This window comes from Ascaphus truei, chromosome 5 (assembly GCF_040206685.1).
Source record: "Ascaphus truei isolate aAscTru1 chromosome 5, aAscTru1.hap1, whole genome shotgun sequence".
NCBI classification, from domain to species: Eukaryota; Metazoa; Chordata; class Amphibia; order Anura; family Ascaphidae; genus Ascaphus; species Ascaphus truei.
The window spans coordinates 658,599-672,629 of NC_134487.1; the positions used below are offsets into that span (position 1 = coordinate 658,599).

The window sequence follows — 14,031 nt, forward strand, 5'->3', positions numbered from 1 at the left end:
GGTTAAGCCCTTAATTACCATAGTGTTTACTAACCGCTAAAGTGATTAAGGGGTTAGTGGCCAGTAGTTATTTTATTTATTTTAATATTGCTGCCCACGGAGGACGAGGAGGCCGAAGATGAGGATGGCCTTCTTCCTGACAGGGTTAAGTACAACTTTAATTTATCATATATTGGCTGGGTAATGTTTTATTTTTAATGAGCAAATGCGCTATTATCCAGATCTGGATAATAGGGATTTTGCCCATTAATGTATGGTATGTGTTGGGCATAGAGGGGTGGGTAGTAGGATGCCCATTCATTGCCATTGTGTTTATCTTTGGTCACATTGAGAGCATACTGTAGGTAACTAAACTGGCAATCAATGGATGTATTGGATAGTATTGATTGTTGTATTGTATTTTAATCTGTATTGGAGGTAGAGGGGTTGGGTGAAGGTGTTATTTGGCCCTTGGTGGGTGGTTAGTACTACCGGGTGGGTATCAGGAGGGCTTGACCCTTTCATTACCTTAACAGCAGTAACAGTTATGGTAATGAAGGGGTCAACTCCTCCCGCAACCTTCCCTTGGCAACTCTAACCTCCACCCACCCCCTCTACCCCCAACAAACCGGGTGGTCGCAGGCTGGAATCGGCAACAGGGAGGAACAAGGCAGGCACTGGTATTTAAGCCCTTCATTACCTTAGCGGTTAGCCGCTGCCTGTAAATGTATTTTAATTACATAGGATGGAGCAGGGGGTCTCCGGAGCTGATATTAATGTGGGGGTCTCCGGAGCTGATATTAATGCAGGGGTCTCCTGAGTTGATATTAATGCGGGGGTCTCCAGAGCTGATCATAATGCGGGGGTCTCCGGAGCTGATATTAATGCGGGGGTCTCCTGAGCTGATATTAATGCGGGGGTCTCCGGAGCTGATATTAATGCGGGGGTCTCCGGAGCTGATATTAATGCGGGGGTCTCCGGAGCTGATATTAATGCGGGGGTCTCCGGAGCTGATATTAATGCGGGGGTCTCCGGAGCTGATATTAATGCGGGGGTCTCCTGAGCTAATATTAATGCGGGGGTCTCCGGAGCTGATATTAATGCGGGGGTCTCCGGAGCTGATATTAATGCGGGGGTCTCCGGAGCTGATATTAATGCGGGGGTCTCCGGAGCTGATATTAATGCGGGGGTCTCCGGAGCTGATATTAATGCGGGGGTCTCCGGAGCTGATATTAATGCGGGGGTCTCCGGAGCTGATATTAATGCGGGGGTCTCCGGAGCTGATATGAATACAGGGGTATCCGGAGCTGATATTAATGCGGGGGTCTCCGGAGCTGATATTAATGCGGGGGTCTCCGGAGCTGATATTAATGCGAGGGTCTCCGGAGCTGATATTAATGCGGGGGTCTCCGGAGCTGGTATTACTGCGGGGGTCTCCGGAGCTGATATTAATGCGGGGGTCTCCGGAGCTGATATTAATGCGGGGGTCTCCGGAGACTCCCGGCTTTAATCCCATGTAGTTGAAATAATTTTTTTCTTCAGAGTCACATCGCGGATCCCGTCTCGCCGCACTTCAGGTGGCGAGATCAGAACCTGCGAGTTACAGACGCAATGTGCATATCGGAGCTACCTGAATAGCTCGATATTTAAAAAACTGCTAGTTTGAGCATTTTTGGAGCTACTGCTCGGTTTGGGATGGTGAGAGTGCTACACTGGCGACACACTTTATTCGAGCTCGGCTAGTCCCACGAATTCGGGTATACCCGGGTGTATTGAGGTTTGTGACTGTTTTCTGCCCGAGTGCATTGCGTTATTTTCCAGGCAGGGATTGAAGCATTTTATTCCCGCTGGCTGCAATACTGCACAGTATATATATATATACTGCATTACAATTCATGAATTTATGCCATCTGGTAGACACGCGAAGCATTGCAGCCTATTAAATCCTAATCATTATCATTTAACAGATCAGCCGCCCGTCAGCCAGGCATGAACCCAGGCTGGGAAGGCAAACGCAACGGGGCTTGTCAGAGGTGAGGAGCGGCGCATTCCAGGTATCTGCCAGGTACATACTGGGTATTTGCTCGAATAAAGTGTGTCGGTGCAGTACCGATCGGGAAGAAGCTGTTTTCTAGCGAGTTTGCCATGTTATCGAAGCTTTCTGAATAGCTACACATGCAAGCTCGCTAGAAAAGTGCTCAAAACTGTCTAAGTCACTTATCGACGTTTACTGAAAAGGCCCCAGTGTCTATATCAGACTCTGTGGCTTCTCCACGCTTACATTAAATGCTCCCTTCTCTCCTAGCTGTATATAATATGTAGTGGGTGTATACTCACTGTGTGTATATCAGACTCTGTGGCTTCTCCACGCTTACATTAAACGCTCCCTTCTCTCCTAGCTGTATATAATATGTAGTGGGTGTTTACTCACTGTGTGTATATCAGACGCTGTAGCTTCTCCACGCTTACATTAAACGCTCCCTTCTCTCCTAGCTGTATATAATATGTAGTGGGTGTATACTCACAGTGTCTATATCAGACTCTGTAGCTTCTCCACGCTTACATTAAATGCTCCCTTCTCTCCTAGCTGTATATAATATGTAGTGGGTGTATACTCACAGTGTGTATATCAGACTCTGTGGCTTCTCCACGCTTACATTAAACGCTCCCTTCTCTCCTAGCTGTATATAATATGTAGTGGGTGTATACTCACAGTGTGTATATCAGACTCTGTGGCTTCTCCACGCTTACATTAAATGCTCCCTTCTCTCCTAGCTGTATATAATATGTAGTGGGTGTTTACTCACTGTGTGTATATCAGACGCTGTAGCTTCTCCACGCTTACATTAAACGCTCCCTTCTCTCCTAGCTGTATATAATATGTAGTGGGTGTATACTCACAGTGTCTATATCAGACTCTGTAGCTTCTCCACGCTTACATTAAACGCTCCCTTCTCTCTTAGCTGTATATAATATGTAGTGGGTGTATACTCACAGTGTCTATATCAGACTCTGTAGCTTCTCCACGCTTACATTAAATGCTCCCTTCTCTCCTAGCTGTATATAATATGTAGTGGGTGTATACTCACAGTGTGTATATCAGACTCTGTGGCTTCTCCACGCTTACATTAAATGCTCCCTTCTCTCCTAGCTGTATATAATATGTAGTGGGTGTATACTCACTGTGTGTATATCAGACTCTATGGCTTCTCCACGCTTACATTAAACGCTCCCTTCTCTCCTAGCTGTATATAATATGTAGTGAGTGTATACTCACTGTGTGTATATCAGACTCTGTGGCTTCTCCACGCTTACATTAAAGCTCCCTTCTCTCCTAGCTGTATATAATATGTAGTGGGTGTGTACACACTGAATGTATATCGGGATCCGTGGCATGTCCACGCTCACATTAAACTCTCTCTTCTCTCGGTAGCTGTGTGTAGTAAGTGTATTCTCACTGTTACATAGTTACATAGTAGATGAGGTTGAAAAAAGACATACGTCCATCATGTTCAACCTATGCAAAACTTAGACGACAGATACTTTATCCTATATCCGTACTTACAGTATATTGATCCAGAGGAAGGCAAAAAAAAAAACCTAGTGCATATCTTTAATGATATCTCATAAAGGGAAAAATACATTCCTTCTTGACACCAAGAATTGGCAGTCAGATTACTCCCTGGATCAACATCCTTCCCATGTTTACTTATTTGGTATATCCCTATATACCTTTCCTTTCTAAAAAGATGTCCAACCTTTTTTTGAACAAATCTATTGTATCTGCCATCACAGTCTCCATGGGTAATGAATTCCACATTTTAACTGCCCTTACTGTAAAGAACCCTTTCCTTTGTTGCTGGTGAAATCTCCTTTCCTCCAACCTTAAGGGATGGCCCCCGAGACCTTTGTACTGCCCGTGGGATGAATAGTTATTTTGAAAACTCCTTGTATTGTCCCCGTATATATTTGTATATAGTTATCATATCCCCTCTTAGACGCCTCTTTTCTAATGTAAATAAATCTAATTTAGCTAGCCTCTCCTCATAAATCAGATTGTCCATCCCCTTTATTCATTTGGTGGCTCTTGTCTGCACGCTCTCTAGTTCCATAATGTCTTTTCTTAGGATTGGTGCCCAAAATTGTACTCCATATTCATGGTGTGGTCTTACTAATGCTTTGTAAAGGGGCATAATTATGTTTACTTCCCTTGCATCCATTGCCTGTTTAATGGAAGCTAAGCCTGCTGTCTACAAGCACTCATAAATCCTTCTCCATCAAGGATTCCCATAACTTATCCCCATTTAATTTGTAAGTTGCATGTTTACTCTTGTTTCCCAAATGCATAACCTTACATTTATCTGTATTAAACCTCATCTGCCATTTACCTGCCCACGTTTCCAGTCTCTCCAAGTCCTTCTGGAGATAAATGACATCCTGCTCTGATTCTATTACCTTACACAATTTAGTATCATCAGCAAAGATGGAGACTTTACTCTCGATACCAACCTCAGTACCACCCCAGTACCAATCCCGGAGGTACTCCACTCCCCACCCAAGCCCAACCTGAAAAAGTTCAAATTATTACAACTTTCAGTATATTCACTGTGTGTATACCAGCTCTGTGGCATGTCCCCACTCACATTAAACACTCCCTTCTCTTCTAGCTGTATATAGTGTGTAGTGCGAGTATACTCAGTGTGTGTATATCGGGCTCTGTGGCATGAACCCGGTCACATTAAACACTCCCTTCTCTTCTAGCTGTATATAGTGTGTAGTGCGAGTATACTCAGTGTGTGTATATCGGGCTCTGTGGCATGTCCCCGCTCACATTAAACACTCCCTTCTCTTCTAGCTGTATATAGTGTGTAGTGGGTGTATACTCACTGTGTGTATATCGGGCTCCGTGGCATGTCCACGTTCACATTAAACTCTCCCTTCTCTTCTAGCTGTATATAGTGTGTAGTGCGAGTATACTCACTGTGTGTATATCGGGCTCCGTGGCATGTCCACGCTCACATTAAACACTCCCTTCTCTCCATAACTGTCGGTGAAGTAGACCCCAGACACGGCTGTTATTTTGTTTCCAGGGAAATGATGCAAGACGTTGTCATGTTTGTGGCTGTAGGACCAGTGCCAGGCCTGGGCTCCGATCAGCAGCCCTCCGCCCTCTCGCAGGAAGGAGACCACCTCCCGGGCATTGCTGTCATCATATCCACTGGTACAGAGCACCCTCAGGCCCTGGGTTAGGTCAGAGGGCCCTTGCACTGTGCAGCCAGCGGCAGAGAGAGTCTGTGCCAGGAGGTCCAGACTGCGATGCACTCCGATCACCGCTCCTTGGGCCGGACTCAGCCAGGACACCGCATTCAGTAGGAAGTCCAAAAACTGGGGGCTGTTCAGATATGATTCGTGGGCCACAATCACCACGCGACCTTTCCCATAGCGAGAGGCAGCGATTAGCACATCCCCCGCTGGGGTCACCAGCACAGGGAAAGCAGAGTCTCCGGTCAGAAGCAGCTTGCAGGGGATACTACTCCCTGAGAAATCCAGAGAAGACAACCCCTGGACCAGCGCACGGTAATCAGCAGCAGCCGCCATGTCTCCTAACAGAGGAACAAGGTGAGAATGAGAGAGGATGGAGCATGGGAGAGAGAGGAGCAGATGACCTAAAACATATATTATGCAAGGAGTGGTAATATCCAGCATTACCAGGTCTCAACACTGGAGAGCAGAGAGTAACAAGGAGAGGAGGAGGAGGCGGAGAGGAGGAGGCGGAGAGGAGGAGGCGGAGAGGGGGAGGCGGGGAGGGGGAGGCGGGGAGGGGGAGGCGGAGAGGGGGAGGCGGAGAGGGGGAGGCGGAGAGGGGGAGGCGGAGAGGAGGCGGAGAGGAGGAGGCGGAGAGGAGGAGGCGGAGAGGGGGAGGCGAGGAGGGGGAGGCGGGGAGGGGGAGGCGGGGAGGGGGAGGCAGAGAGGGGGAGGCGGAGAGGGGGAGGCGGAGAGTCGGAGGCGGAGAGGAGGAGGCGGAGAGGAGGAGGCGGGGAGGGGGAGGCGGGGAGGGGGAGGCGGGGAGGGGGAGGCGGGGAGGGGGAGGCAGGGAGGCGGAGGCAGAGAGGGGGAGGGGGAGGCGGAGAGGGGGAGGCGGAGAGAGGGGGAGAGGGGGAGGCAGATAGGGGGAGGCAGAGAGGGGGAGGCATAGAAGGAATGGAAGAGGAGGGAGAGGAGATTCTGCCCTATCACAGAAAGTATGATATTCTATTTTTATAGATTTGGGATTAATTGCAATCTAACATGTTGCAAGGTAACAATGCTGTGATTACGGAGAGATCGAGACTGAGAAGCGGTTAGACTTTATATCAGAGAGAGACAAACTAACAGCAGGCCACACACTGGTTGGCAAACTGAATTTTTTAACAAAGTTTCTTTCACAGACTGATGCAACAGTTAAAAATTCAGATGAATGCTCCTGAATTTGTTATCATTTTCAGAGGAAGATTTGTTGTTCAATGTACTTGTTTCTCCAGATGTGTGTGTGTGTGTGTGTATATATATATATATATATATATATATATATATATATATATATATATATATATATACAGTGGTTGACAAATCACCAAAAAATCTACTCGCCACACAAAAAAATCTACTCGCCACCTAGTACCAAACGTGTGCTGCTTGGGCCAATATTTACTCGCACGGGGGTTAAATCCACTCGCCCGGGGCGAGCAAATGTATAGGTTTGTCGAACACTGTATATATATATATATATATATATATATGTATATACTGTTTGCTGTTCAGATACGATTCATGGGCCACAATCACCACGAGACCTTTCCCATAGCGAGAGGCAGCGATTAGCACATCCCCCGCTGGGGTCACCAGCACAGGGAAAGCAGAGTCTCTGGTCAGAAGCAGCTTGCAGGGGATACTACTCCCTGAGAAATCCAGAGAACACAACCCCTGGACCAGCGCACTGTAATCAGTAGATATATATGTAACCAGGTCCCCTCTGCACCGCGACACCCCCCCCCTCGTTACCTCCGCTGCCGGGGGTCACTTGATAGACCCGCCGGCACTTCTGGAGGGTGGGGGCCATGCAGGGAGCGCTTCGGCGGTCCGGAGGTTCCCGGCGGCTCCCGTGCAGGGCGCCGCCATCTTGTGAGGGTTCGCGCATGCGCAGTGAGAGCCCGGTTGAGGGATGGTATATCATATATACCTTTGGACAAAGATCCTATGGATGAATACCAAAAAGATCTAAAAACATTTCTTTTAGAGGCACAACATAAGCAGATCATTACAAAATCAGAATTTGAATTTCTATTTCAAAAGTTTCCTAGGACACCTGTATTCTACCATATACCAAAGGTACATAAAGATTTAGAACATCCACCGGGGAGACCTATAGTCTCTGGGGTGGAGTCGATGACGTCCAGCGTGTCCCAATATGTAGATTATTTTCTACAGCCCTTGGTGGTCAATTTAAGATCATATATTAGGGACACACTGCATGTCATCGATTCTATCTCGGGGATACCCTGGAAATCAACTTATATATGGGCCACATGCGATGTGGCCTCTTTGTATACCTGCATTAGTCACACTAAAGGAGTAGCAGCAGTAGCACATTTTTTGGAGAAAGAAATTCAGTTCAGCAGTATACAACGGGATTTTATTTTTAAATCCATTTGATTTATTTTGGAGCACAATTATTTTTTGTTTGAGAGTGAGTATTATTTGCAGGTCTGTGGAACGGCCATGGGCACCCGTTTTGCCCCCAGCTATGCAAACCTATACATGGGCCTATGGGAGGATACCCATGTGGGGTAATGCTAGGCTGGGGGAAGGCTTGGTGTTCTATGGCCGTTTCATAGACAACCTTATATTCATCTGGGATGGGGAACAGGAGACATTTGTTGACATTTTGACATCATTCAATGACAACCAAATGGATTCACGGTTCACATTTGAAGTAGATAAGTGTAAAATTGATTTTTTGGATTTAGAATTGATGGTTAATACTGAAAATCAGATCATTACAAAAACCTTTTTCAAGAAAGTGTCAACCAATGCATATTTGCATCATACCAGCAATCACTATCATAAGTGGTTGGAGAACGTCCCCAGGGGCCAATTCCTTAGAGTCAGGAGAAATTGTTCTCTTGACTCTGATTACTTGGCCCAGGGGGACGTTCTGGTAAATAAATTTATAGCCAAAGGATACAATAAACATACGGTTCAGGAGACATTTAAACAAGTGGGTCAATTAGATAGACATACACTGTTGGAAAAATCAAAAACCAATATACTTTCCAAGAAAAAGAAAACACTAATACAGAACCAGGAGCGGATAGGTTCACCTCTTTTTATTACTCAATTCAATTGTGCCTCTCAGAAAATAAAGAATATACTCAATAAACATTGGGATATTTTGCTTAATGATCCTATCATAGGAAAAAAAATGCCCTCAAGAATACCAGTGGTCTTCGAAAAGGCAAGAAATATAAAATCGATTGTGGCACCTAGTAGACTAAAAAAACTAAAAAAATAACACTGATGAGATTATCAATATAAGAACAAAATATGGCAACTATTGTTGTGACAGTCCGAGATGCCTCACTTGTAAACATCTGTATAGATCTGATATCATCAGATCTCATTCAAATGGATCAATACATCAAGTTAAGGGTCATATCAATTGTTTGTCCACCTTTATTGTTTATGCCATTATGTATCCCTGTGGGATTCAGTATATTGGTAGGACCAAACGGGCCTTAGCAACACGTTTTCTAGAACATCGGCGGAATATTATCCATGGATTACAATCACACAGTCTATCTAGACATTACAAACTCAAGCATAATAAAGATCCATCTTCTCTGACAGTTATGGGCATTAAGGCCATTAGTTCCACACTTTCAAGTGGAGACAGGTACAAATTCTAAACCTAAGAGAGACATACTGGATCTACGTACTTAATACACTAAGTCTAGAAGGGCTAAATGATTGTATCGACATCAGCACCGTTGTATAGTTCATCATTCTCTTCCCCCCCCCTTCTCCCTCCTCCTTCCCCCCCCCCTTTTTTTTCTAGTGGTCCTTTGCCCCATGTGAGATGGACACGGAGGTCTGGGTTGAACATGCTAGACATGTTCCCTTCGGGTTCATCCATATGGGGAGTTTATTTTACAAATATTAGACACATGGTTTTTTATAGTTTTATTATTATACACAGAAACAATATTATAATTATCACAAGTTTATGGTGATTACACTTATATTTATCATATGAATTATTCACATCATTTTTTACACACACAATACATTTTTTGAATGAGGTGGAGTGTGGTGGGCTGTATTGCACTGTCTGGTCAGGTTGGAGATATTGATGGCCTTGGATACATGTGCGGTCTGCGTACCCTTCTTTCTTTGTAGCTATTCAAACAGACATTTCTACTCTGCATATATTCCGTTTTTTTCCTCGTTGTTTTCTTTTTCTTTTTCAGGTGCATTTCAATGTATATAACGGTTAATTGTATGCATATGTATATGGTTTCTTCCTTCAATATTAGAGGTTACGGTTGAATCCCCCTCAAATTATATTAGTCTCATTCATCCAATACTCATTATGGTATTTTGTATTTTTGTATTTTTATTTTTTATTATTAATTATTCAATGTTAATGTCCAATTATATTGTGTTTATTACTCATTTGTTAATAACTCTAACAGTAAGTTATCTTCATAATATCAAATCCTTTCTTCTCAAGCTAATATTTATAATTTCATCTAATGTTCATTCACTGTTTACTCAGTTGATTTTAGATATTTATTTATATATATATCATGGTCTGCTCATATTGGAGACACAATTATACATGCTAGCTTATAATGTCATGCATTCTACATAAATTAAACTTTATTTGGGTATAATCTAGATCTTTTATGTTTTTTACATATAGCTGTTGATGTTTTCATATGTATGTAGTATTAGACCAGTCTATCATGTTAATTGTATTCACATGACCTTCTGATTATCTTCTATATAGCTAATTGGATTTGTGGGTGTATATACTGTATATGTGGTCAGTACACCCTAAGTCCATCCCCTGATGAAAACAGTTTAGCTGTTGAAACGCGTAGGACCAGGTGTGCTGTGGATCCTTCAGCATCGTTTCCAAGACCTGCTCGATATCTCCATTGACTGAGGGACGTCATCTGCCGGTTCCGCCACACACAGTGTCCCCGGTGGGAACCTAAATCATCTGGAGGTGTGTTCCCGGGGAAAGGAATCTGTGGAGAGCCTGATGTCACGAGTTCCTGCTGGCAGTGATACACGAGGGCTACACCGGAGGCAATGGGGTCACGGAGCAGTGTAGCAGAGCAGCGGCGCTTCCTGATCCTTTGGAGCTTGAGTATTATCTCATAACATGCTTTTTTATCCTTTATGTTTGTGAGTTCATTTTATGAGCCTTTTATTGGGAATTAAATACTTTTTTGCACAGTAATGCCCTAGGATTGGGCGCTTTTTTCTTCTATTTATATATATATATATATATATATATATATATATATATATATATATATATATATATATATATATATATATATACTGTGGGCTGTTCAGATACGATTCATGGGCCACAATCACCACGCGACCTTTCCCATAGCGAGAGGCAGCGATTAGCACATCCCCCGCTGGGGTCACCAGCACAGGGAAAGGGAAGTCTCTGGTCAGAAGCAGCTTGCAGGGGATACTACTCCCTGAGAAATCCAGAGAACACAACCCCTGGACCAGCGCACTGTAATCAGCATATATATATGTGTATTTAAAACCAGAGACATAACATAAAACACAGACAAAGCTCAGTGCACATCCAGAAAAACTTATATACGGTACAGTGCCTAAATATACATGTATAAATAACTAATAAATAAATAAAATGGTCTTTTAGTTTAACATTTTGGCCAAATTGTTGTAAGCCCTTGAGCCAAACTTCACGGCAGACCACGTTCAAGGGTCCCTACACTAATATAAATTCTTAATAACCTGTGCATTGCCAGGAAGAATGATTTATAATAAATCTGTCAATATAAGTTGCAAAAGTTCTAAGTCTGATTGAAGCTTTTATTAACCTGTACATTACCAGGAAAAGCACTCTGTAATAGATTTGTCACAATCACACTGCATGCAGGCAAGTTCCCCTGATAGTGGGAGATGCCATGGAGTGAGCTTTTAACCATTTAAATGTGGGAGGGAGTGAGCTTCAATTGGATAGGAGGTTGCCACCCTCCAAAACAGCCAAGACTAGCTGCACAAGAATTATAAAACATACAGAACACCTACAAGCTCAAATTGAACCCCCAAAATACCCACAACATATATATAAGCATATAAGTTTCACAGAGGAGTGCTACTGAGCATGGCAATTTATATTTAAAACCAGAGACATAACATAAAACACAGACAAAGCTCAGTGCACATCCAGAAAAACTTATATACGGTACAGTGCCTAAATATACATGTATAAATAACTAATAAATAAATAAAATGGTCTTTTAGTTTAACATTTTGGCCAAATTGTTGTAAGCCCTTGAGCCAAACTTCACGGCAGACCACGTTCAAGGGTCCCTACACTTATATAAATTGTGTAGCCATGCTGTAAAATGGCTAACAGTCATCTCTCCTGCTGACAGTAAGGCCTGGTAAGTTATGGGCATGCCAGCCGTAATCATGGAGGTTTGCCCTCATACCCTGGTGAGGTGCCCTATGTATGGATGGGAGTGGTCACATGCTCTGAATCCATGGTTAGTGATGTCAGAGTTGTGCCAGCCCCCAGAGGATACATAAGGCACAGCACTGTGTCAAAAGTTAGGTTCTGCCAAGTTCTGTAAGGAGTGAAGAGTTAGTATGGTTAGAGATTACGGAGTTATGAGACTGTGACCAGGGACCTGGCACAGGGAAGATATCCCTGCGGGGATAGGGAATCCCTAATCAAAGAGAGACATACCTTTCAGAGGGAAGCAGCTGAATAATTATGTGTGGCTAGGAGACTACTGCAAGGGGCAGCTAGCCCATATCCGTCAATAAAGATGATCCTGTTCAAATATACTCTCGTGTGTAAGTGTGGAGTGATTACAACGAGAGGGGCACCACAGAGGAGTTCCTCACCAGGACCATCCACAAGCGGACGCTGGGATCCTGATGAGGTGGAGGCGCTGCACTGGATATAGGTAGGACTCAGCACACTACCTCAGCTAACTGTCTGGGTGGGCAATCCCCATACGCCATCATGCGGGAGACTCAGGAGTCCTGTTGCCAACAGGTGCACCACCAGACATCACACTGTAATGGGGACTGGTTAGACCACAGGGGCCAATGTGAGATTGGGTGGGTCAGGCTAGGCCAGAAAATCCGTTACATATGTAACCAGGTCCCCTCTGCCCCGCGACCCCCCCCCCCTCGTTACCTCCGCTGCCGGGGGTCACTCGATATACCCGCCGGCACTTCTGGAGGGTGGGGGCCATGCAAGGAGCGTTTCGGCGGTCCGGAGGTTCCCGGCGGCTCCCATGCAGCGCGCCGCCATCTTGTGAGGGTTCGCGCATGCGCAGTGAGAGCCCGGCGGCTGGACCAGTTGCGCATGCGCGAGCACAAGCGCGTGAACCCTAGCCTACCAGGGAAGGCTCTTGGACGGGACTACGAGTCCCATGAGCCTTAGGGGACCCCACTTGATGCCAGGGAGCCAATAGGGCTGCAGTAGCTCCCTGCTTGCAGGAAATAGATACATTTCGCGCGCTGAAGGAGCCCACGTTAGTCAGGACCAGGAAGAGCTAGGGGAAAGAGGTGAGTGCAGGGGTCTGTGACCCACTGCAGAAGGCCAGCAGCCCCCTAGGCCCCAGTTAGGTCCTGAGCCTCTCACAGATTGTGGTGCTACAGGGACAGGCCCTAGGTTAGGGACCTTGCCACCTTAGAAGTAGTGTTAGTTAGGGACACAGCGGACGCTGCGCTCCCTAGAAGAGGCTTGGGCTAAAGCCTACGCCCAAAGAGACAAAGACCATCTCCAGGGTGGGATCGCCCCTGGCGGACCCCCGTGCAAGGAAGGACCGGATCGCAGATGGGATCACCAAGCGGCGGATCCTTTTTGAAGTTGCTTGCAGGCCCAAGTGCAGGAGCACTCGGCAGGTACCTTCATAAGTGCACCAACGTATCACCATATATATTTATACATAGTGGCAGCGCTGACCATGGGACAAAGGGGTTAGACTGTGGACACGGTGTGGGGATACAAGGTGGTGGGTGCAAGGTACACTCCTAGTGGAGTGAATGACATTTGGTACTATGGTACATGGTGTAGAGTTACCCCCTAGGGGGAGTATTATTACAAGTACGCAGTAGTGGTTACTGATAAGTGTGTAAAGTGTGTGATTATTCCCGCATATATATATAAACTGGTTATATACATCTCCGTGTATGTACTTATTGTGTATGTGGGTCCTGTATAGGCAACCATCTACATTCCTAGAACCCTACACAGGTGGAGGCGCTGCAAACCAGATCGATTCGAAGGACTCACCCCAGGTTCCCAACAAGTGGAGGCTCAGGCCTCTTGTGAACCTACAGGTATATGCACCACACCTGGTAACAAATAGGTTCCCCCTCACACACACTAAATCTGTGCTTGGAGTAGAGGGAATACCCGTTACATTTGCTGAGATCAGACCTGGGGTGCCCTATTCAATTCAGTATCATAAGAGATCAGCAACATGTTAATTCCCTCGAGTCAAGAGGTCCATGCTTGGGCCATCACCACCCGGGAACCACCTAGTTACGTAGTGGCAGTAGGGAACGTTCCAGCGTTAGTGGCGGAAAGTGACATCCAGGACTCTCTGAGGAAGCTTCTGGGCCTAGATAAAGTATGGTACCGGGGCAGAGTGTTCGACTCTACTTTTCATTGGAGCGCCATACTATTCACTGTGAGCCGGGACATATGCCAAGAAACGGCCCAGGGCACCCTGCTAGCCCCCGAGGCCCCGCCAGAAGGCTACCCCCTTA

The 14,031-nt window shown here is 45.5% G+C and overlaps 1 protein-coding gene across 4 annotated transcripts in view; it reads right to left on the reverse strand.

Moving 5' to 3' along the window:
- Window positions 1-14,031, reverse strand: part of TCAF2 (TRPM8 channel associated factor 2) — a 167,746-nt gene that overhangs the window by 131,796 nt on the left and 21,919 nt on the right. For 3 of the 4 annotated variants that reach the window (XM_075599220.1, XM_075599222.1, XM_075599221.1), the window contains one exon: window positions 4,961-5,582. In XM_075599220.1, coding sequence (XP_075455335.1) covers window positions 4,961-5,577 — 617 coding nt within the window. In that variant the 5' untranslated portion in view covers window positions 5,578-5,582. Of the gene's footprint in view, window positions 1-4,866; window positions 4,918-4,960; window positions 5,583-14,031 lie in introns of those variants that run through there. The other variant, XM_075599223.1, reaches the window with a different exon arrangement.